The following is a 25172-nucleotide window of genomic DNA, read 5'->3' on the forward strand; positions in this document are numbered from 1 at the left end:
CTCCTCTGTCCATGGGATTCTCCAGGCAAGAATACTGGAGTGGGTTGCCATTCCCTTCTGCAGGGGATCTTCCCAAGCCAGGGACCAAACCTGTCTCTCCTGTAACTCCTGCGTTGCAGGCAGATTATTGACAAATAGTTGGGCATTCAATTACAATTATTCCAGCTCTGTTTTAGCTGAGAAGAAGATGTGTCCATCCAGCTAAATAATTCAGTCACAGAGTGACCTTGGTGTTTGTAATCAAATACTTCCCAACCTCAGACAGAGCCTTCCTCTTTACCTCTTGTCATTTGAAAAATGTCCCTGAAATCATTTCCAGTGTCTCAGAGACGTGAATAACTGCAGGTGGATACTCCCTCGCCGGCCCGCGCTCTGTGCCTTTAAGGTCCAATGGGGGCGTGATGTCAGCCGCCTGCGGGCACCCCGAGCGGGGAGTGGGGCAGCCCGGTGTGGAGGAGGACCTGCCTGCAGGGAATCCGTGTCCCTGACTTCACCCGTCTGGCGCGCTTGCCCGCAGGCCCTGTCCAGAAGACACTGAATGGGCACTGACCCAGCTACGGGAAAGCGAGGCGCCGCGGCCGGGGCCATGGGCAACTTCCAACTGGAAGACTTTGTCGCGGGCTGGATCGGAGGTGAGCGCACCCCCGGGCGGGAGGGATGGAGGGACCCCCAGATGTGAGTGTGGACGGGGACAGCCCTGCCCGACAGGAAGAGAGCGAGGCGACGGGCGCTGCCCGGGCGGGGTTTCCACGCGGTGCCTGATTCGGGAGCTCCGCGCCAGCCACGTACTGCCCACACACTACCCAGGAGCACGCCGCCCGCCGCCCGGCTAGTCTTGCGGCTTCTCGACTGCTGCCGCCAGCCCCACTCAGATTCTTCCGGAGCCTGCGATTGCCTCAAAGTTCGGGTTTGCAAAACTGGATCCTGATCCGTAATGATTAAACCGCCCATCAAAGTGGACAGCCAATGGAGCATGCCGGCGCGTACACGCCCTTCGGCGCCCCGGTGCGCACCTGAATTTGGGCACTCCTGGGGACTTGTAGGTGAGGGTGGCGCTTGACCACAGCACGCCAGGCGCGCAGGATGCGAGCCGGGCACCACAGTCAGGCTGGCTCTTCGGGCGTACGGCTGTTGGGGGAGCTGGAGCGCAGGGCTGGGGACCCAACGTCGGCAGCAGACGCCCCCCGCCAGCCAGGGGAAACCCTTATGGTTTTCAGCTGCTGCCAACTGTCACACCTCTCCTCTGGCACTGTTGGGCCGGCTGATCCCTACCTACCGCTCCTGGAGCCTCTGTCTGCTGGGTGTGTTTGCTTGGGCAAGAGTCACATCCACTGCCTCCCTTCTTCATTCTTCTCTGTCCAGCAGGGGGTCAGTCTGTCCCTCCTTTGTTCAGCTATTGGAGGTTTGAGAGACTTTGCTTATTGTAAAATACAGTCTTTCTTTTGGCTCCATCTAAGAGGATCATTGGGCCTCCCTGGCGGCTCAGCGGTAAAGAATCCACCTGCAATGCAGGAGTCACAGGTTGGGAAGATCCTCCAGAGGAGGGCATGGCAACCCACTCCAGTATCCTTGCCTGGAGAATCCCACAGACAGAGGAGCCTGGCGGGCTATAGTTCATGGGGTCGCAAAGAGTCAGACAGGCCTGAAGCGACTTAGCATGCATGTTCACAAGAGGATCATCAGAAAAGAGATGTTGATGAATGCAGCCGCTTCCCAAAGACAAAGCAAAATACTGACATGCTCAGGTAGAGGCTGTGGCCATCATGTTTGTGCCCCATCAAGTGTCCTAGGTGTGGAGACCAGGAGACTTGTAGGAAAGGAAAAAACAGAAACAGCATCTGGAATCGGTGGTTCCTCTTCTGGTGGCCCCTCCCACCTAGTAGGAGTCCATGTCTGTCCCCCACAGGTAGGGGGGACAGAAGCTGTAGGGCTCCTGTCTCTCACCCTCCCAAGCAGAGATGATCTCTTTCACTGGGGCCAGTTTGGTTGCACAGGCTCCCTTGGGTAGGGCTAAATTTACCAGTCAGGGGGCTGTGCCCAGAGACCCCGTGGGCACATCCAGGCCCTCTTCAGACAACTTTTCAGCTGTTGAGAGGGAGAAACTTTCCTTGACTGCTCCTTCAGTAGTCTGACCAACTTCAATATGGCTGCCCGGGACATGATTTGAGAAATGTCCTGAGGGTGAGGCTACCAGAGTGTCTCAAAATCTCTGATGACACAAAGACTCTGCGCCTCACACGGCAAGTACTGGGTCACCCTTTATTCTGAGATTGGCCTTATTTTGTTTACATCAACAGGGTTTTGCTTCCATGAAATGAAGATGAGTGTACCAGCAGGGAATACTTGAAAAGTATCAGGTGCTGTTTAAATGCTATCTGTGTGCTCAGTTGCTCAGTTGTGGCCTACTCTTTGCAACCCCATGGACTGCAGCCCGCCAGGCTCCTCTGTCCATGGCATTCTCCAGGCAAGAATACTGGAGTGGGTTGCCATTCCCTCCTCCAGAGGATGTTCCCGACACAGGGGTTGAACCCACATCTCTGTGTCTCCTGCATTGGCAGGTGGATTCTTTACCACTGTGACACTTGGGAAGCCCCTAAATGCTATATGGTTACATTTAAAGCAACTTTATTGCGGTTATTTTACATATCATAAAATCCACTCATTTCAAGTATACAATTTAGTGATTATTAGTAATTTTACTAAGTGGCGCAACCATTACTGTAAGTTAGCTTTAGAACATTTCATCCCCCAGTAAGATCCCTCACACCTATTTATTGTGAAACCCCATTCCATTCCTCTCCCTTTGGGCAACCACTAATCTACTTTCAGAATCTGTTATAAATCTATAGTCATAGAGATTTCCCTCTGGGTTTTAGTATATGATTTCCGTAGTTTTAGTGCTTCCGGATAGATCTTTGGTTTCTTTTGAGTTAACTTTGTATATGGTGTGAAAGTGAAAGTCACTCAGTCATGTCCAGCTCTTTGTGACTCCCTTGGACTATAGAGTCCATAGAAGTCTCCAGGCCAGAATACTGGAATGGGTAGCCATTCCCCTTCTCCAGGAGATCTTCCCAACCCAGAGATCGAACCCAGGTCTCCCACATTGCAAGTGGATTCTTTACCAGCTGAGCCACAGGGGAAAGCCCAAGAATACTGGAGTGGGTAGCCTATCCCTTCTCCAGCAGATCTTCCTGACCCAGGAATCAACCAGGGTCTCTTGCATTGCAGGCAGATTCTTTACCAACTAAGCTCTCAGGGAAGCCCCTATATGGTATGAGGGAGGGTCTAACTTTATTCTTCTGCACTGATACCCAGTTATCCCAGCACCTTTACCTCCCTTTCTATAGTGTACTTGTCCTGGAGGCAAGGCCCAGGTTTTACTCCATTCTCTTTGCCTTGCTCTGTGTGTGAACCCATGCCTGAGGGTCCCTTCTGGTGACTGGGCATGGACCAAGTAAGTGAATGTAAGTGCCGGGGTCCTCTGTTCTGTCCTGAGAGCCAGCTGGTGCAAGCTCGAAGTCCAGGGGCTGAGTAACCAGCAAGTCTTCTTGATCCCCAGGTGCAGCCAGTGTCATCGTCGGCCACCCTCTGGATACAGTCAAGGTACGGTAGCCATGTCACCATTACCTTCTGGAAAGAGGCCTGGAGCGAGTCTGCCTCCAGTAGTGTGCCTGCTGTTTCTGACCCCCAGAAGGTCGCCAGCCCAGGGCCAGCTCTCTGTGCCAGTCCATGGGGGTGGAGAGCTAGGAGGCCCGGCCTGGAATGCTCTACCCTCATTGCTTGGCAGTGATTTTGTTTTCATGAATGCTCCGTTTCTGCCTCTAGATTCTCAGGAGCCTCAGGGGAGGGGACGAGGGCACTGGGAGTGTTCTCCTGCAAGCCTCTGTGAAACTAAGGAACCAGAAAAGGCTTCCAGTGTGAGGTGGCATCTGAACCAGCATCTAAGGTCAGGCGATTGGAAAAGATATCCCAGGCACAGAGAACAGAATGGGCAAAGGCACTGAAGTAGGGACACTGCCTGGGGGTCACGCTTAGGAAAGGCCAACATGGCCAGTTTTGCTGATGCCTCAGGTTTCTGAAAGCAGCTACGGATCAGAGTCCAGGAAGGGTAGGTGGGCAGTCAATCCTTGTAGGCCTTGAATATCAGCTTAGGACTCTGGACCTAGGTTGGGAACGGGAAGCCACGGTAACTTGATGGAGCCAGCAAAGCCCCTTGGCATTGGAATCATCCATGCCCCTTGTTCTACAGGTGTGGAAACTGGCCCAGAAAGGGGAAGGGCTTAGCCCAGGTCACGATAAGCTGAAGCACTGGGAAGTGAGGTGCTGCAAAGGGACGTCTGACTGCACCCCGACCCCTGCCTCCCGTCCCGGTGCTGAGCAGCACCCACAGCTATACCCTGAGAAGGCGGCCACTAACAGTGCCTCCTCACCCTGACTTTCACATTCGTATCTAATGCTCCGCCAGGATTGTGCACAAAGAGGAACCTCTCAGGCCCTCCTCCAGGGACTGCTGTGGCCCCTTTTCTCCCCACCTTCCTCCCCATGTGACTGTGGGCCCCTCCTCCATCAGAGCCCAGGCCTGCTCTCTTCTGATGGGGAGGTCAGCCTACATGTCTAGATAGTTGAAGGTATTTCCTGCCTCACACAAGTCCAGCCTTTTGCTCATATATCAAACACATCCTGGATGCTTTCTCCATGCAGGTGCTGTGGGGCTGGCAGGGCAGAGGTGGTGGACAAAGCAAGTCCTGTCCCTGCCCCTGCAGATCTAACAGCCTGCAGTTACAGTTTTTTACCCAGGCAACCAGTGTGTTTCCCCGATAGAGTATCCTTCCCTCACCCACAGCCTAGTCAGGGGCTGGTAGAGCCTGTTTGGAAGCCCCATCCTCATCTGCCCCTGGCGTGGCAAGCCTGGCCACCCTGTGCCACATGTCAGCTGTAAAGGATAAGACTCTCCTCCTTTTCTCCACTCCTCCCCCTGAACCTCTACAGGGAAGCTTTCCCAACACATAAAATCTAGTCTTTGTTCCACCTGAGAACCTCTCTGTTGAGAGTACTAGCCTGATGATGCCAGCTTCCATGGCTGGCCTCTGGGTCCAGCCCGGGGCTGGCCTGGGGCCCTTGTTTCTCTCCAGAACATTTTCCTTCCTTCTGGCTGGCATTTACTCTAGAGTTCCTATTCCCTGAGAAAGGTCTGGGCCAGACTCCTAGAGTCAGAAGAGCCTGGAGTCCAGTTCCCACTTCCTGTATTTTCTCCCTTAACCTCTCTGAGCCTCAGTTTCCTCATCTATAAAGTGGACAGTGAGCCCCTTACCACCAGTGGGGCTGTCAGGAGGACTGTCACGTTGGCAGCAAGGGTAGAGCAGTGAGCGAGCCTTTCCGTCCTGAAGAGCACATGTGCTGGAGTGTGGTGATGCAGACAAGCGACTTGTCCCAGGTCCCCAGGCTCCCCTCTGAAAGAGCCAAGCTGGAAGGATCCAGGCTGCTGACCTGGGGCAGAGACTCCCACCCTACAGGCGGGAGAGCCAGGCTGGCTGCTTGGGGCAGCAGAGCTGGGGTAAGGATTCACTGCGGGCTCCTGGCACACCTGGTATGCTTAAAGTTTATGTCTGGTGCAGTGTGACCAGGGTTCTCTAATCAGGGCTCAGTTCTCTATAGACCATTGAGAACACTGTAAGAAAATAAAGTTGCATTGTTTTAAGCCACTAAATTTATCATATGTTGTTACAGCAGCAATCAGAAACCTATACAGGGAATCAGCTTTTTTTATCAGTGAGGTGGGGATAGTATCCACACCTCGTAGCATTTGTGGGATTCTGTGAGATACGTTCCATAAGATGCCCAGTATTTCCCATGTATGCAGTAGGTGCATATTATGTGCTAGCTCCTATTGCAGTTGGAGACCCTAGAGGCTTGAGCTGTGCTGCTGGCCTGGGTGTCACCTTTCTCCAGGGCCGACAGACCTTTGCTCTGGTCTAGGCCCAGGGTGAAATATGCCCTGGGCTTCTCTGTGGCCTTACTCAGACCCTCTGCCTGTCTACAGATACCCCAGGCAGTGGAGTCAGCCTCCATTAGAGTATGCCACCAACTCATCTTCCAGCCCTGTGGTCAGTCTGTGCAAAGGGCCAAGTGCCAGGGCCACGCTCTGCTCCAGGGATGAGAGGAAAATACAAGATGGCCCTGTTCCACATGGGAAACCCAAATACCCTACAAAGCCAATGGAGGTGACAGAATATCCTAACAGATGATGCTGTTAAAGTGCTGCACTCAATATGTCAGCAAATTTGAAAAATTCAGCACTGGCCACAGGACTGGAAAAGACCAGTTTTGTTCCAATTTCAAAGAAGAGCAATGCCAAAGAATGTTCAAACTCCTGTACAATTGCATTCGTTTCACTTGCTAGCAAGGTTATGCTCAAAATCCTTCAAGCTAGGCTTCAGTAGTTATGTGAACCAAGAACTTTCCACTGTGTAAGCTGGGCTTCAGAGAGGCAGAAGAACCAGAAATCAAATTGCCAACATTCATTGGACCATGGAGAAAGCAAAGGAGCTCCAGAAAAAAACATCTACTTCTGCTTTATTGACTATGCTAAAACCTTTGACTATGTGGATCACCACAAACTGTGGAAAATTCTTAAAGAGATGGGAATAACAGACCACCTTACCTGTCTCTTAAGAAACTTGTATTAGGGTCAAGAAGCAACGGTTAGGACATGGAACAACTGACTGGCTCAGGATTGGGAAAGGACTATGTCAAGGCTGTGTATTGTCACCTTGCTTATGTAACTTCTGTGCAGAGTACATCATGCAAAATGCCAGGCTGGATAAAGCACAAGCTGGAATCAAGATTGCTGGGAGAAATATCAACAACCTCAGAAATGCAGATAATACCACTCTAATGGCAGAAACTTAGAGGAAGTAAAGAGCGTCTTGATGAGGGTGAAAGAGGAGAGTGAAAAGCTGGCTTGAAACTGAACATTCAAAAAACCAAGATCATGGCATCCGGTCATGTCACTTCATGGCAAATAGAAGGGGAAAAAGTGGAAACAGCGACTGATTTTATTTTCTTGGGTTCCAGAATCACTGTGGACAATGACTGCAGCCATGAAATGAAAAAAAAAAAAAAAAAAGTTTGCTCCTTGGAAGGAAAACTATGACAAATCTAGACAGTGTATTAAAAAGCAGAGACATTACTTTACCATAAAAGATCCATATAGTCAAAGCTATGGTTTTTCCAGTAGTCATGTATGGATGTGAGAGTTGGACCATAAAGAAGGCTGAGTGCTGAAGAACTGATGCTTTTGGACTGTGGTGTTGGAGAAGACTCTTGAGAGTCCCTTGGACTGCAAGATCAAACCAGTCAATCCTAAAGGAAATCAGCCCTGAATATTCATTGGAAAAACTGATGCTGAAGCTGAAGCTCCAATAGTTTGGCCACCTGATATGAAGAGCCAACTCATTGGAAAAGACCCTGATGCTGGGAAAGATGAAGACAAAATGAGAAGGGGGCAGCAGAGGATGAGATGGTCAGATAATATCACTGACTCAATGGACATGAATTTGAGCAAACTCTGGGAGATGGTGAAGGATAGAGGAGCCTGGCATGCTGCAGTCCACGGGGATACAAAGAGTAGGACATGACTTAGCGACGGAATAGCAACAACAGCAAAACAGATAAGCAGATCACATCATTGGAGCACTGAAGTTCAGACCCAAAAGATGAGCTGAAGAAGCTGAGTAAAGAGCCTTCCAGGGGAGAAATGTAGGTGGAATGTTCTGGAAGCAGGAAGAAACTGATGGTCCAGGGTCCAGGAATGTGTAATGTGGCAGGCACAGCAGGTGTGGAGGAAATTGCCTGGAGGTGGTGAGAGGCACCACAGAGGCACCACCCAGGACCTCTGTGGTGCTGGTTAAGGGTGGGATTTTTCTGATTTTGGAGGGAGGCCTCTGCAGAGCTTGATACAGCAGTGACAAGCATTCATCGTTGTTTGGAAAAGATTAGGCTGACTGTTGTGTCGACACAGAAAAAGGAATGGGCAGGGGAGCAGGAGGCCATTGAGGAGCCCAGTGCATCACTGAGGGGACAGATACGGGGGTTCTGTATCTGTCGGGAGGTGAGGTGAGCAGGCCACTCCCAGGAGTATTTGGGAGGGCAGGGTGCTGGACAGCAGACAGGCCGGAGCCACAGGTTAGCTCTTGTGTTCAAGATGCAGCAACACCATATGTATCCAAACCAGTGTTGTTCTTGTGCAACAAACTGGCCTGTCTTCTTCTCGAAGCTCGAGGGGCCTCCTGCTGCATTTAGCAAGGGGCGAATGGGATGTGTAGGGAGGCGGTGCGGGTAGAAGACGGAAGGCCAGCCAGGCTGGGACGGGGTCACAGGGGCAGGGCCTTCCCCGCTCTGGGGCCGCGTGCTGGGAGCCCAGTATCATGGGAGTGGTGGGGACGTGACTTGTCTCCGCCTGGCCCTCAGGCCCTTGCCTTTGCCTCTCTCCACAGGCTCGCCTGCAGGCCGGCTCTGGCTACGGGAGCACCCTCAGCTGCATTCGCACGGTGTACAGGAGGGAGAGTGTAAGTGCTCCTGGCGGGAAGGTTCTCCTGGGGACCAAGGTCACCGTCCTCACCCCCTGTTCATGACGCTCATCACCTTTGGCTCAGTGTTCCCTCTTTATCTCACACCACTCCTCAAATATTATGTATTATGTAAACTTAACCCTGTCCCCGGGTGCAATATTATTGAGGAAAAAAACTGTGTCATCTCTCTGGAGAAATTTTGAGGCACTTAGGAACATGGAGTGGAAAATTCCTGCAAAAACAGGGTGACCTGTCAGGTTTTCAAAACCAGATGAGTGGCAGGTAAGCCACTTTAACCCACGAGCTCCCTTTATCCCAGAGTGGGGCGAGGGGTGGGAGTGGGGTGATTCTTCTGGTCCCAGACACCCAGAGCAGGCTTGTATCACATGCCTCCAGACCAAGGGACCCAGGGGTTTTCTCTGCAGAGGGGAAAATCTGAGTAACAGATTTTGTAGAAGCATCAGGTGCCATTCTTGAGAATGAGTATGTGCTTTTTGAAGACTTTCCAAGACTCCTCCTTGGGGAATTTTAAATAAATTTTAAAATGTAGGATAAAATGAACTATTAAAGAAATAGGCATAAGCAGACAGAGAACAAATATACAGATACTAGGAGATAAAGTGGGGGTGGGATGAATTGGGAGATTGGGATTGATATATATACATATATATATATATATATGCACATTACCATGTGTAAAACAGATAACTAGTGAGAACCTCCAGCATAGAACAGGACACTCTACTCAGTGCTCTGTAGTGACCTAAATGGGAAGGAAATCCAAAAAATTGTAGCTATATGTGTACGTATAGTTGATTCACTTCGCTGGAGAGCAGAAACTAACACAACATTGTAAACCAGTTACACTCCAATAAAAATTAATTTTAAAAAAAGAAATAGGTGTAAGCCTGTGGCAGCACTGGGCTTTTCCTTGAGTCACTGGGAACATGACCCCCTTATTGGCCTCTGTCCCCGCCAGGCTCCCTCCTGGGAAGTGGCCTGGAGCTCAGGAGGCTCCTGCTCGCACCTGGAGTTTCTTCTCCTTGGTTGAAGTGTGTCTTGTGTCTGCGTGTTGTTCTGATTCTCTGGATGGTCTGCTCAGGGTGAGCCCTGCAAACCCAGCACTAGCTGTTCTGGTGTAATGTTGTCCTACGCCTCCATCCTCTGAATGGCAGCTGTTGATTCTCCTTTTTGGGACATGTGCCCTGGGGTTTCTATGGGGACTGCTGGTGTTCCTCTAAGACACGGTGGTTCAAAGCTAAGCGATGTCCCAAGTTATCGGAGAGGCGGAGTCTGGAGTATGGTGAGTGCACGCATGTGTGTTTGCATGCACATGCGTGTGTGGACGCTTGTGTGAGGTGGTGTCCAGGCTCTTGTAAACAGGGTGCAGGCATGCAGGTCAGGCTGAACCGGCTTGAGTACAGCCTGGAGTTTGTACAATGGCTTCCCAGTGCTTTTTCACCTTTGGTGCCCTGGATGTGCCCCGACTCCTCCAAGGGCCTCTGGGATTTTCCAGGCTCAGTGGCACATCTGTGGTGTCTGCTGAGAATGCAGTATGTGTGTACAGAAGCCTTTCATGCTGTTCATTTGGGGATTCTCCCTCTGGCTCTGTCCCAACAGAAGCACATGCTCAGGGGCACCCAGCTACCTGCTGGCCCAGGTGCCCCTGGGGGAGCTGTGGGACCCTTCACACCCCACCACTACAGACTTAGCGCACTATATTTTACTTGCCTGTCAGTCTGTCTGCCTGGGCCCCTCCCTGCCCCGCCTCCAGATTGTGAGCTCAGTGCCCGCGGAAAGTGCTTCTTTCTTCTTGTCCTGCAGGGCCTGGCACATGCCCAGAGAATGCTTTTGTTGGAGTGGCGCATGAGCAGGGAGCATGTGGTGCTTGGCAAGCTCACTGGGCCTCCCTGGGCTGCCTTCGGCCACAGCCCAGGAACACTGCCACTCTGGTGACAAATGCAGGTCCCAGGCCCAGCACACCATGGCTCAAGAAACAGCTTCATGCAGAAGTCAGTTCCTCCTCAGGGCAAGGATGCTCTCTTGCTCCCCTGTTTCTCCTTTCACATCAGCGCCCACTTATTCTTTCCACCGACATACTGGCTTGCTTTTCCTGTGATGTCTCCCCCACCAGGCTGTGGGCTCCAGGAAGGCAAAGTCTGTGCCAGGGGTGGCACAGGCCCTCATGCGTCCTCCTCCTGGGTCTCCTCACAGGTGTTTGGCTTCTTCAAGGGCATGTCCTTCCCCCTTGCCAGCATCGCCGTCTACAACTCAGTGGTGTTTGGGGTCTTCAGCAACACACAGAGGTTCCTCAGCCACCACCGGTGCCGAGAGCCTGAGGCTGGCCCACCCCACGTGCTGTCTGACCTGCTTCTGGCCAGCATGGTGGCCGGTGTGGTCTCTGTCGGGCTGGGTGCGCCCGTGGACCTCATCAAGATCCGGCTGCAGATGCAAACAGAGCCATTTCAGGAAGGTAAGAGGCCTGGGAGGCGGCCTGGTATCTGGGCACCTGTGACCCTCTCCTAGCTCTGGGATTTGGTTAATATCCTTTTTATGGAGCAGGGCAACTATGTCAAATCATTTTTATTGATAACAGTAACTCTCATTAGTCAAGGGTTTACTATGTACCAGACGTTTGTGAAGAGCCCCACATGTGTTCTCTTAATTCATCTTCAGAACAATTTCCTGAGGCAGGCGCTATGATTGTTTCCATTTTGCAGATGGGAAAACTGAGGCTCCCAGAGGTTGAGATACTTATTCAAGGACACACAGTTCATGACTGGCCAGTCAGCACCAGCTTTATAGTTTGTAGCCCCTGGCGTGAAACGAAAATAATCTCTTAATTACAAATTAGTAAGAATTTTAAAAGGGCAAGAGTAGAGCATTGAGTCAAGTGAGGGGCCCTGTGTGACTGTCCGGGTCTCAGAACCACACCTGCCCCTCACACCAAGGAGTGCAGCCAGGAGGCCTTGAGCTGGATTGGCTGCTGGTTCATGAAGTGGGTGCCCCTCACCTTGCCATCTATGTTCCATTAGAGTTTCATTTCTTATCTGCTGTGTAGCTAGCTACTCTGCCCCGTGGTGAGCTGGAGCTGACATCTCCTCCCTGCTGGAAAGAGGTGCCTGCCTCTTCTCCTGGGACCAGTTTTGATAAAGGAGGTTGGAAAGAACGAGAAGGCACTTGCTGTGTGGACAGAGAGGGCCGGCTGTAGAGAAAGGATGAGCTGGGGGCTCTTAGACAAATTCCAATACCTTGGAGTCTGGTCCTTGGCTCTCATTTTAGTCTACCTCCTCAGGGAAGATACCATCCCTTTCTAGGCCTCAGTCTCCTTATCTGTATGATGGAAGGATTGCATCTTGGTCCTTCCTGTGACCTCAGCTATATACCTGATAGATGTGGATAAGACCCCTCTGCTTGGCCACCTTCTAAGTGGCCTCCATGTGAGCCCTCTGCCCACAGAGGCTGGGTGGGGAGTCAGCTGTGCTGACACATGGCTGAAGCCCCAAAAGGTCACTCAGGAGCATCCTGGGCCAGTGCCTCTCCTCCCCCGACTGTTACCCAGGCTCCTTGATTCACCTGCCCTCCCTGCTCAGCTGGGCAGGTGTCCAGGGCAGGTCTGCACAGACTCCAAGCATGGTGCTGATGCTCCTCACAAGGGCCCCTCCTACCCCAAGAATAGGAGTCACAGCTGCTAGGTGCTCAGTGCCCCAGGGCCCATGGTCACTGTGAGCATGCAGGGAGATGCAGGGCAACACTAGGATGGTTCACCCAGAGAGTCACAGAGCACGCCCTGCTGGGGGCCGCTGAGGAGGTGCAGGGCAGGGGCACCCTCACCCCCACCTACCTATGCTGAGTCATGTCTTGGTACCGTTCAGTTTGACGAAAGGGTTGCACCTCTGAAAAGAGTTCGAAGCTCACTGATCTGGTCCTGTGTCAGAGGCAGAAGCAAAGATGTAGAGAAATGAAGGGGCATTGTGAACAGGCCTAGAGCGCAGGAGTCTTGGCCCCCAGGCTGGTTTTTTGTGCTCTCCTGTCTACTTTCGCAAAGTTGTGTTGGTCTAGGGTGCAGAGTAGGTCCCTCTCCATAAGCCTTGGAGGTCTTCGGGGTCCACATGTCGGACGAGTGTCAGTGCTGGGGCTCCTCAGTTCATGGGGGCAGCCCCGCCCGCTTCACAACCAAAGCGCCTCATCCCGGGAAGGGGAGGAGAGCGGGGCAGGTGTGCATGCGTATCTGTGAGGGCCCCCAGCCAGCCTGGACACCCAGGGAGAGTGCTGGGACACAGGATGCTGGGACATTCGCAGACAAGTTCATTGGTGAACTTTGACAGTGTTGGGTTCCATCCTTTGTTCTTCCCTCGCCCACCTACACTTTCCCTGAAGAGGGTTCTAGATTGGGGGCTGACTTAGCAGGCTAAGGCCTGAGCTACAGGAATCCTGAGGCCGGACTAGAAGCCTCCAAAACTAGAGGAAGGACGGGAGCAGCTCCAGAATAGCCAGACCCAAGAAAGGCCCCACCCCTGGGTGTGCAGGAGCCTGACTTTTAGGGAGCGGAGCAGCCTCCATTAGCAGCTGCCAAAGCTGCTAAGTGCTCATCGTGTCCTGACACTGTGTTAAGTGCTGTTTATGCATGGCCCCATTTAACATCCACCCGACAGTGTGAGGTTCATTTACCCAATACACAATAGTTATGCACCTGCTGTGTGCCAGGCCTATGGCTAAGTGCTGAGGCCATAGTGGTGGACAGAAGACTCTGTCTTGTTCCTCTTGCAGCTCTCCGTCCAGCAAATGGGCAGACAGGCATTGGGCCACTCCAGATAGGGTGGGGGAGAGTGGGAGGGGCTCTCAGTCAGGCTGGGGGTCAGGAAGGGCTTTGGCGAAGGTGGTGGGAGGAGTAGAAAGAGGGCCTGGAGGTCAGGACTGGGCACCTGGTCAAGGCCACACTGAGGGCCACCTGTGCCTGCTCACCTGGGCCCTGGGGGCCTGGGGCAGAACTCCCTAGAACTGCCATCTGGGACGTCAGGACTCTTGTGGAGTCCTTGTTAGCTGGATAAGTCCTCTGAGCAGGGAGGACGTGGGGGTGTGCGCTCTCCGTATTCCTCCCCAGCATCTCATCCTACTCCTGCATGGATGGGACCATGGCCCAGGTTGTAAGTTTATCTGCGGTACCAGAAGGAAACCGGTTCTTAAGCAAACCCCTTGAGGCAGCAACAGAAAATGAAAATGCACTTGTTCTGTCCTCTCCAGGGTGCCAGGAAGCTAGCCATTAGGGAACTCAGGGAAGGCTCTTAGACCAGGGGAGGCCCTGTACACAGAAAAACTTTTCTCAGCCCTTCTAAGCTTGAAGTCATTGGCACCTGGTCCCAGGGGCTTATCTGACAGTGCAAACGCAAAGGAATTGACCTAAGTGTGTGGAGAGAAGGTAGAAACCAAGGCTGGAGGGTCCCCCTCAGCTGTGCCCTAAAACCTCCAATCTGGACTAAGCCAGAACACTCCTGGTTGTGGGGGCAAGGAGCCAGTGTTTACTCGGGCTTACCATGTGGCAGGCACTGTGTGAAGAGCTCAGTGTGTTTAATATTCACAAAAACCCGGTTCCTGGACATTTACAAAGGGGAGACAGAGGCACGGGGAGATTCCACTGCCTGCCCGAGGTCCCTGCCCAAGTTGGGGGTGGAGCTGAGATGAGGGCCCAGGCAGCTGACTCAGGACCACTGATGCTGTTTCTGCTTCTGCCCCCAGGGTTTTGTAGAAGCTGAGGCTGCAACGACTTTGGTAACATCTGGGCCTTTGCACAGAATCATCATGTACAAACCAGTTGCAAACTTTGAGGGAGGGAAGGGAAGTGGGAACTTGACTCTAAAATGACATTGTTCAGGTAGTGGGCACAGCCTGTGGGCTCCAAGGGATGGGTCTGAATTCTCTGGCTTTGGGCTGCTCTTCTCTTCCTTACCTCCCTCATCCCCTCAGATGCTCGAGAGAGGGGGCTTTGGTGACTATGGGTGCCATGCAGGATCAACTACTGGGGATAAAGATGGGGAGGCAGGGGATGGGTCACCAGGCAGTTCTTTCTGCCCGGAATCCCTCCAGAAGTAGAGGAAGGATGTGGTTTTTCTTTCTCTTGTTCCTCAGAAACCCTCTAGGCCAAAGGTAGGGGGTAGACTCGCTGGGCCCAGGCAGGAAGCATCAGTGAGCACTGGTGCCTGGAGGGTGCACCCTTTTCCATCGTTTAAACACCTGCAGCCCTCCGAGCCTGTGCTTCATTTCCCCCCTTCTTATAGAAAAACAAAACATACTTACTTTCCATGTCACTCTCATATTAGAAATGCAGTCATTCAGCCTTGGTGCCTGGGAGGCAATGGGGAGTGATGGGAATAGTTGCAAGTTGCCCAAATCGTCTCTAAGGGGGTGGCTTCGACTCTGCTCCAGCCGACTATTGCCACACAGCCTGGATCTTTTGCTTTTTAAAAGAAAACAGAAAGCTAGATTTTCCCAGGATCTTTTAATTGGAAATCGTCAGATAGTTCAATCAAAACCAAAGTCAAATGCAAACCAACATAACACCATGCATCCCAGACCATTGTGTGGACTAGACAGTGTGGGCTGTGGTTAGCCTCCAGCTTGTGGTCTCTGCTCTGAGTCAGGCCCACTCTCCCTGACAACTGTGCTGAGATGCATAAATTTAGGCTGCCTTGTGCGGGGCTTGTGGGATTGCTCATGGCTTTCGGCTTTACCCCAGAATTGCCAGTCCACTTCCTGGGCGGTGACAATGGGGGTCTGTGAGACACCACGCTCCATACTGAAGGCAGGGGCCAGAGGCCTCTGGCTTCCCTGTTTGGGGGCAGATGTCAGGTGGAATGCAGGCCATGCTGAGGTGAGAACCCCGCTCATCTGGTTGGAGACATGCAGATATAAAGCCATTGAGTTCATCCTGATTGTCTGAATGTGGAGGGAAAGAGTAGCCATCCAACCAAGTACAGTCACCATTAATGCATTGGTGTATTTCTTCTTCCTTTTCAGTGTGCATACATGAAATGTTTTAAGAGGTTTTACTCATGTTATCTAGACAGTTTCATATCCTGTTGTTAACAGTGTAACGAACATTTTCCATGTTACTAAAATAACATTATAAAATGAAAATAGATGGATAATATTCAAAACAGATGTACAATAGTCCATAAAACACACACGTATTTTGAGAGGGATGGTATAGCATGGGAAGAATTCAGTTTCTGGGGTTAGATGCCTGCTTCTATTACCTTCACCGATCGTCAAGAAGCCTCAGTTTGTGTGCTGTGCTAAGTCGCTTCAGTAGTGTCAAACTCTTTGCAATCCTATGGACTGTAGCCCGCCAGGCTCCTCTGTCCATGGGATTCTCTAGGCATGAATATTGCGTGGGTTGCCATTTCCTACTCCAGGAGATCTTCCCTATCCAGGGATCAAACCAGCATCTTTAAGTCTCCTGCTTTGGCAGGTGGGTTTTTTATTTGTTTGTTTTTTACTACTAGTGCCACCTGGGAAGTGCAAGCCTCAGTTTACTCATCTGCAATACAGGAATAACAAGAGTAGCTCATTCATAACTGGGATGGGATAGAATCATGCATAACACATGAAGATCTGAGCACAACGTCTGATACACTGAAAACATGAGATAAATGTTAGCAATACAGTTAAACTTATTATTTAGAAGTCTTCCTACTAATGTAAGTTTAGGTTGTTTACAGTTTTTCCTCTTTTAAAAATAGTGATGTGATCAGCAAATTTGTCCATAAAGAGTTGCCTTCATTTACAGTCATTTCCCTAAATGTGTGGGCTCTTTGATTCATGAGTAGGTCAAAGAGTATGGTCATTTTTAGGATTCTTGGTACATGTTGTGAAATTTGTTATATAGAGGGGTTTTACCAAATGCTATCAGCATTTGCTGAAGTTTAAAGGGAATGTCCATTGGCACTGCCTACCAGCACATGCTGGATGGCAGTTATCCTCATGAAAACTCCCAGCTTCGTGGAGGTTTTCTCCCCGGGGTCTCTGTCACTTGGCCTGAACTCTTTCAGATCTGGCCTTGACAGTAAGGTGCCTGTGAAGGTGCCGTTTTCAAGCTGCCATTCCCACAGGCATGAGCTGCACTAGGCGCCCTGCTGGGCCCGTGCTGGAATTCGGGGCTGAGGTCCAGGGCCAGCAGTTCTTCTACCTGGGCCAAGTCACATCCTAGAGCCCAGTGGCCAGTGACACTCACTCCTCCCCTATCTGGGAGCTTTCAGGTCTGTGTTTTCATTAAGAACCTAATTAATGTGCAGATCACAAAGCCCTTAACACCACAGGAGGCCAGGGTTTGGGGGACTGGAGGAAGACTCAGCATTAACTCTGTGCTGACCTTTGCAGTGATTTCACTAGGCCCAGCTGGAGGCAAAGGGCTGAGTGTTATGCCTGCTTAATCCACCCTTCCATTCATTCATTCACTAGCATTTTCCCAGCCTCTGCAATGAGCCAAGCTGAGTGGGTACACCAGGCATCAGACGCACACAGCCCCTGTGTTCATGGAGCCCTCAGTCTGGTGGGGAATCAAATGTGCACTGGAGTGAGAAAGGCCCGTGGAAGACTCTGGAACCTCAGAATCTGGCTCTGCATACCAGGAAGGCTCCAGAGAGGAAGTGGCTGTCAATTGGGTGCTTGAATACTGGCTAGGAATTGGAGGTGTGGAGGGGGAGGTGTTTCAGACTGAGGACCCGATGGAGGGAAGGAGTCAGGGGCAGGAAGGGCAGGTCTGTGTGGGGATGAGTGGGGAGGGGTGGAAGATGCAGGGTCAGGTATGAAGAGCTTGGATTATTAGCTGAGTATGGGTTTCTGTGCTGTTCTGCAGGCAATGGGGTGTCTTGGACACCAGCATGACCTGAGCAAAGCTGTGTGGCAGGAAGTGATGAACCTGACCTTCAGAGGAATGGAAGGGGTGGGAATGGTAGAGGTAAGGAAGCTGCTGCCACAGACCAGGCGAGAGGCTGGGAACACCTGTCTCAGGGCCATGGACTTTGGGAACGCCCGGGGAGCAGTAACTCAGAGAGGCATCAATAATGCAGAACCAACAGGCCAATAAGGAGAGAAGAGAGTGCCGAAAATGACCCAGGATTTCAAAGCTGGGTAGCGATGAGGGAGGTGGTACCACCTACACAGGGAATGAAACAGCAGATGAAGCCTGCGAGACAGAGCTTGGTGGGAGTGGGTCAGCACGCACGCTCGTCCTTGCGCGTGACGGTTTGGATCCCGGCTGGAGAGGCAGTCTCAAGTGAGAATATGGAGACCTGCCTTGGTTCCTGTTGCTCGGGAGGGGGGAACTCCAGCTGAAATGCTAGGGCAGGAGGTCTAGACAGGAATGTGACAGACGTCACAGTGACAGCTGCAGTCGTGACATTAGATGCGAATGCCACGGCGAGCTGCAAAAACAGAGGGGACTGGCAATGAGAAAACGCGCCAAGGGGCTTGAGAAGGAGCTGTACTGACGCTCACAGCTGTAGCTGACAAGTGCCGTGCCTGAGCGTGTGCTCTGTGCTGACACACACCCTGAGATTCAGTCACCACAGCAACTCTGTGAGATATGCACTGTCAGTCTCTATCTGGTGGGTGGGGAAATGGACGCTGGGTTTAAGTGACTTTTCCGTGCAGTTCCACACCCTGGAAGCACAGTCCTGAGAGACTACTGTCACCGTCGTGGGGAGGAGAGGGAAGAGGGGGGAGCTGCTGAAGTCAGGGTGACAGTGAATGCAGACCAAAGAAAAAGACTTTCTCTTCCAAATCGGGAGAGAAGAAGGACAGAGATAATCGAGAGAGAGTTTTGAGGCAAGAGGAAGGAAGTTGAGGGAGCCTGACCCTACCATATTTAATATAATCTGATGGGATGAAGGGTAGACAGAGAGTGTAGCCAGGATTCGAGGAGGAGAGGGTCCTCCTCGAGGAGAGGACACGCTGACAAGGGCTGGGTTGGATGGCAGCAGTGGGGAGTGCCAGCCGAGGGGTGATCATCAGCCACTCACCTGAACACAAAGCCCCTTTGAGTCTGGAAGGCTGTCTGATGACAAAATGGGGTGAAACCATTTCTGCGATTTCCCTGGACCTTCAGAAATGTCTGACTGGGAAAAGGGCAGTAACTGTGCCTCAGAGGCCCTGACTACATCAGTTTGTCTCTTTGGCAACATAGTTTTATTGCTCTCATAAAGATGTGTGGCTGCTCAGAAGCATATTTATCTCTGGGCAGGTTAGCCATCTGATACTTGCTAAGAATTTCCCAGTTCAGGGCAGGAATGATTGATGCTAAGCTCTGTAAAGAGATATATGTTGCTCCATCAGTTTCTAAAGAAGGAAGCCTATGGGAAGGCAGGAATTCTTGGAATGTGACAAGTGGCACAGAAACCACAGTTGGGGCCTTCTTCTCAAGTAGGCTGTATGCCAACAGGAAGTGAGGGCTGGAGCAATGGCAGCCCGAAAGTGGAGGGAGGCGTTTTGTCAAGAGGCCAGGCATATAGCCATGCAGTTCAAGAGGCACCCTTGAGTTCTGGACAGTTTGAATCTTTTTCAAGCTGTGGTCTCACATAGCTTTCCACAATTAATGATGACGTACACAACATGACACACCATTGTACAAGTTGCATACAGTAAATAGGGACACACCCATCTGTTCTTTCAGTCAACTGACAAGAGCAAATACTGTCTTGGTCTCTATACTTGACACTAGCGTTGGTAGCTCTCAGTGGTGTGTGAGTTTCCACAGTCTTCCACAGGAGGCTTGGCAGGTCATGGCAGGTCACGGCAGGGCACAGCTGCCTGAGACTGCCAGGTCTGGATCTTCTGGAATCTGAAATTACATCAGGACAAGTTAATAAAGACAAGAGTGAGAACTATTTGCCTCAAGTAAAATACATTTGTACAACACACGTTTTGGTAAACTGGGCTTGCCAGAGTGCATTCTCAGTTAATTTTCACAAAAGCCCAGTGAGGATATGGAGAGGCCTCTTATTCTTCCCCTATTGTATATGACAAGGAGACTGAAGGCTAGTGTTGGGGGAGTCTTTTGCACTAGGTTGTACAGAAAATAGCAACTGAGCACCAGAGCAAACTCCAGCTGCTCCTAACACAGAGCTCTTTCTAGTAAACCATCTGCCTATCGTGGACTCTCTAGAGCATGAGAAAACTGCCATACCCTCTACGAATAGGAACCAGGCCAGAGCTTCCCATCGGTAATATCCTGGGGAGGTGAACCCAGGGTCCCCCAGCCTGTTCAAATGCAAACCACAGAGGTTATACCCAGCCTGTCTATTGGAGGATGTCCATCCATAGTACTGGCTGCTTCCACAGCATCTTAGACCAGTGTGGAAGCTTATACCATGATTTGGAAGTGTCTTTTAGTCTCTGGCACAAGGATCAGACAGGGCTGGGCTTGGAGGAACGTCCAACATGGGGGGTGAGGCTCTGGGAGGCCCCGCTGCTAGAGCTGCCGATCAGATGCTCAAGTGTTCTCTGAATGGTGCTGAGGCACATACAGCCCACAGTGTCAGGCACAGGGTCACAGGGCCTGGGACACATCACAGTGTGTGGTTCCAATACCAGAAAACTCACTGAGCCAGTTAGGGGGAAACCGCGTGCTCCAAGAAGAGAAGCCACCAAAACAGACCATGACAGGGTGCAGCCTTGGCAGGCTCTAGGGGTCCTGGTTTTTCTATGAGTACCTTTTAAAAAATTATCTATCCTATTTGGCCATGTTGGGCCTTAGTTTCAGCCCTCTGGCTTGGTTGTTGTGGAACTCAGGCTTAGCTGCCCATAGGCATGTTGTGTCTTGTTTTCCCAGACCAGGGATCGAACTGAGTCCTGGAAGGTGGATTCTTAACCACTGGACCACCAGGAAAGTCCCTACGAGTACTTTTTAAATATACGAAATGGAGTCCAGTCCATAGAACAGTGGCTTTACCTTTTGTCCATGATTAAGAAAACACATATGATAAGAAACTACTGTGGATTATCAGTGTATTTAAGTAATTTTTATTGAGTTCCCACAATAGCACCTACACATGTGAGAAAAATGGTCAGACATATATATGAGATATTTGAGGAATTCTATCAGTCTTCAAGGCTTGTGGATTTGTGGGTCCCTTGAAGTAAACCTGTGCTCCCCCCTTGCACTTGAGAGCCTGCTGGCCCGGGGTATTTGAGCACAGAACACTTGGTGAGCCTGCTCATTGTTGACTGGGGACCAGCAGGGCCTCATCTGTGGGTGGCTGACTTGCTAAGGATTTTCTAGAGAAACTGATGTTTTCAGAAATGATGTTGTGTCCACCTCGAACCCCCACTGACAAACAGAGGAGGTCTGGTGGTGCTCTCCCTTCCAGGGAGTGGTCAGTCCTTTGTGTCCCTGAGGCCTGGGCTCTCCTTACTTCAAGTGGATCTGTGATTAGTTACTGTGCTTCACCTGACTTTCCTGTCTCCAAGGCCGTGACCCACTGAAGACACTGAACAGCATTGCCTGAGGAAGGAAAGAGTTAAAAGTGTTTGTGTTTGTGTCTGGGAAGGGTACCGTGGGATGCTGCAGCAGGTCCCTGGGTTCTCAGAAGAGGGGCACCAGAGGCAGATCTGCAGGGACCTCAGCCTGTAGTTGGGCCAGTGCAGCCTCTCTGAGGTAGGAGGATCCCCCAAGGAGTGACTGTGTGGGTACCTGTGAGGACTGGCTAAACCTGGATGCCCCCATCTCCTACAAAGCTCTCTGAAGAGGCGCCTGCCATCAGAGGGGCCTCCTGGCCCAGGCAGGAGCCAGCAAGCCAGGTGCCAGATGCTGCTGCTGAGCAGTGGGGCCAGATGGCCACAGCGTGTGGTCCAAGGAGCGATGCTACTGCTGAGCAGTGAGCCACGTGGCCCAGCATGTGGTCCAAGGAGCGAGGAGGGGACTGGGCCGAACAACGCAGGGGAGCCCAGAGGAGGGGTCTTTTTAGAACTGTGGAGGCTTCCTGTGCTCTTAGGTGAAGGTGAGGAGCAGAGTAGCGGCTGATATTACTGACTTTGAACATCCTGCCTGTCTTGTGGGCTTGAGTTGATCCTAAATGAATTTAGGAAAATAAAGAAACCCACAGACATCTTGAGTGTTACTGCACCTATTTTAGTAAAAGGCTCTTAGTTTAAAGAGGACAGTAAAAAATGGCCTCAATAGCAAAGCAAATAGCAAAGCATTCAGGGTAGGAAATAATAAAAATTTGATTCATCATCTTATCCTTACTTCAGAACAAAAAGTTCTCATGAGGGAAACTAAATACATTTCACCCTAGAAGGAAGTATACCTAATGTGAATCCCTTCACGGGCATGTGTGCACCCCCAAGCCCAGGCCCTGGAGGTTCCTGAACAACAGGCTGAGGGGAGGTTTAGTGTGAGCAAAGTACCCACCTCCTTCCTTGGTTCCTTGCACAAAGACATACAAATTCACGTGTATCAGTTGTGTATATTTCTGAGAGCTGCTTGCCAGCAACCTCCCAAGTCAGTTTTTAAGGGTCACCAAAATTTGTTTTACCCAGACTAAAATTGGTCCAGAGTTAGAGTTACCAGAGGCTCCGATTCAGAGCTTTTCTAAGTCTGGCTTCCAGGACTCCCTGGCAACACCTTCCCCAGCTGAGCCATGGAGCATCTTGTGGTTTGAGCAACTGATCAGAATGCCTGCTGTCTTCTGCCTGGTGGTCCTGTGTGAATTGTCCATACCACTACCACTAAAGTAGGTGGGCCAGTAACAACTGTCACCTGGAAGAGATGTGCTTTTCATCGGGTGACACGTTGACATCACAGAATCCTTTTACCTTGAAAAGCAGGAGAGGCTAGGGAGCCTTCAGAGTTTTGCTCTGCCTGAGTGACCAAAATGGCTTCCTTCAAGCATAAGATGTCATTTTCTCAGTAGGATGTGGCATCTGGTGCATGTCATGGTCAAAACTCACCAACTGTGCACTTACAAGCTGCACCTTTTATGGGATGTAAATTACACCTCGGTTGAAAAAACAAACTAATGAAAACAAGTAGAGGAGGCCAGAGAAGACGAGGGGATCTTGAGGTTGATTGGTCTCCATGGGAAAAGAGGTGAGACTGGAGAATGGGGAAGAAGTCCAGCCAAGCATGCGTCATCTCAGTGTAATAACAAGGACACATCAAACAAACCTCAGATAAGGAAAGTTCTGTTAACAAGAAGAGGGGTGGTGTACTCTTAAAAAATGTCATTGTCATCATAAAGAAAAAACAAAGCAAGGCTGTGGAGATGCTCCAGATGAAAGGAAGCTACACAGACATGATAACGAAATATAATACCTGATGGACTGGATTCTGTCGTGGGGGTGGGGGAGAAACACGCTAAAGGCCAACGTGAGACCTCCGAGAGCATGAGCACAGGCAGTACGTTAGACAAGGCTTGTCCGTGTGGATTATGAACCTGGCTCCTTTCCCACCGTGTGTAGGATGGCGTCCTGATTCTTAGGAATCACAGACTGAAGAATTTAAGGGTAAAGGGCTATTTTGTATGTAACTCACCCTGAAATGGCTCAGAGAATAAAATTGTATATCGTATGTATGGGCCAAAAAATTTCCTTATTGCTTATTTTGGGAGAAAAAGAAAGAAAGTGCAGATTTGGTGCTGGGTTGGGTCTTGATGACAAGGTTGGCTCTCTTTGGCCATATGTTTTTCCAATTTTATCAGACTCTCTCATTCTATCAGTAACTCCTGAAAGTCACATCGTACCCACAACTGACTGATGAAAACCTTGACTCCAGGTCAGGTCACTGTTACCTGGAGCTGAACCAGGCAAGGTTTAGGAATTGGGACAAAGGCATCTGTTCAGTTTAATTGCACACCCATGTTTGAGTGAGGAGTGGAGGAGGGGTATGGACAGGGAGGGAAGGAGAGGACACACAAACCATAAAACAAATAAGGTAAAATGTTAAAAATAGGTGCAGGGGTAAACGTGTTCTGGGTAAAATTTTCTCTCTTTTTTTTTTTTTTTGTACTATTTTTTTTCAAATTTGAAATTATTTCCAAGTAAAAAATTTATTTGCAAATGTCAGGGATGAGCTGCAAGGAGTTGAGGGCTTCACAGTATTACCTTGTGTCCAGAAGGCCCTGACAACCAGCTTAGACTCGTATTGATGTTCCAGGTCAGCATTATAATTATATTGATGTAATAGTTGTAAATGAATCATTTTCAAGCAATTAAAGCTAGATTGCTTATGTTATAATCCTAGAAGAATATGAGAGAATTTCCTTATTGCTTATCCTGAAAAGAAAAGGAGAAAAAGGGCAGATTTTTTGTTGACAAAGCCAGTTGGTGGTTGGACAGGTGTTTTTTTTTTTTCTAACATCTATACCTCCAAACAAGCAGAATGTTAACAGGAGCTCTCCTTCAGTAAGTAACTTTTGAGCTCTACATTGTACTCATAGTTGATTCATGGAAACTTTGATTTTAGGGACAAATCACTGGTACTTCCATGTAAGCATGGCCCAGGCAAAGTTTATATGTTGGGACAATTACATCTATGTGGTTTAATGCCAAATTTTTCCAGGATGACCCTGGTGGTATCCTAGTGGCTTTGGGAGAGAAAGGAGTGTTCAGTGATCTCTCAGAGTGCTCTCAAAGACTGCAGTGTCTGACCTTGCCCTGAGCTCAGAGTGCTCTGTGCCCCTAAATGTGGCCGCCACACCTGCTCACTCCCTGCGGGATCCCTTGTAAAAGAGAATGGGACTCGGCCTCCTGCAGTTGGCCTAACGCACATGGCCATTATCCCTCTCTTCCCCCAACACGGAAAGAAAATACGGGACTAGTTTGTTAAAGGAAAATTTCCAGGCAAATAGAAACCTCCCCTTGACCTTGTCTACATCCAGGATAAGTGAAAAGGACAAGTTGTACTTAACTCCTAAATGTCCCCTTTGGACTGTGGCATCATGAAGCTGAATATTCTTTCCTGACCTTCATCTGATAAAGATGGGGCTATTTAGGGGGCTTGGAAGTTCACCTGTGTAATGAAAATGATCTGTCTCTTAGCCAGCATGCTGTAAAAACCCAGAGCTGGTGCTTCTGGGGAATTGAACCCAAGTGACAAAATGGGTGTGTGGTCACAAGCAAGCTCCATTCTGTTTCTGTCCTGGTCACGTCACCTTAGTTCTCCAAGAAGGGAAAGTTGAGAACATGATCTGCTTTATCTGCACTGGGACTGGGAGGTCTCTCTGGCCATGAGTCAAAGCTACGCAAAGGGTCTGTAGCAGAGTAGATGAGCATCAGACAGGGAGATGAAAGGAGCCAGGTGGAAGGATTAGAGCCACTACTTGCTGTCTACATATGTCCTGAGAAGACACTGCTGACGTAACAACCAGACCAAGACCAGTGATCTGCCAGCAGAGACCCCAGTGGTCAGAGAAGGAGACAGCACTCTGTGTCCTGGACTCTGAGGGGCCAATGGCACAGTTCTGCCCACAGTTGTTTCAGGGCACTGCCTGGCCAGGGCTGGAGTGAGTCAGTGAGACCATGTCCAGGCTTCCAGCCTGTCTTCTGGTCTCAGTAATGCTCTGGTGAGACCACTGCACCCCTACAATGTTCCTAGCACCATTCTGA

General features: G+C 50.4%; 1 protein-coding gene across 1 annotated transcript in view; it reads left to right on the forward strand.

The window, feature by feature from the left end:
• Positions 1 to 538: 538 nt before the first annotated feature.
• The window catches only part of SLC25A48 (solute carrier family 25 member 48), a 42102-nt gene continuing 17468 nt past the window's right edge, over positions 539 to 25172 (forward strand). The window contains exons 1-4 of the mRNA XM_052644178.1: positions 539 to 632; positions 3560 to 3603; positions 8496 to 8567; positions 10785 to 11043. Coding sequence (XP_052500138.1) covers positions 539 to 632; positions 3560 to 3603; positions 8496 to 8567; positions 10785 to 11043 — 469 coding nt within the window. The remainder of the gene's footprint in view (positions 633 to 3559; positions 3604 to 8495; positions 8568 to 10784; positions 11044 to 25172) is intronic.

Source organism: Budorcas taxicolor, chromosome 7, assembly GCF_023091745.1.
Source record: "Budorcas taxicolor isolate Tak-1 chromosome 7, Takin1.1, whole genome shotgun sequence".
NCBI lineage: Eukaryota > Metazoa > Chordata > Mammalia > Artiodactyla > Bovidae > Budorcas > Budorcas taxicolor.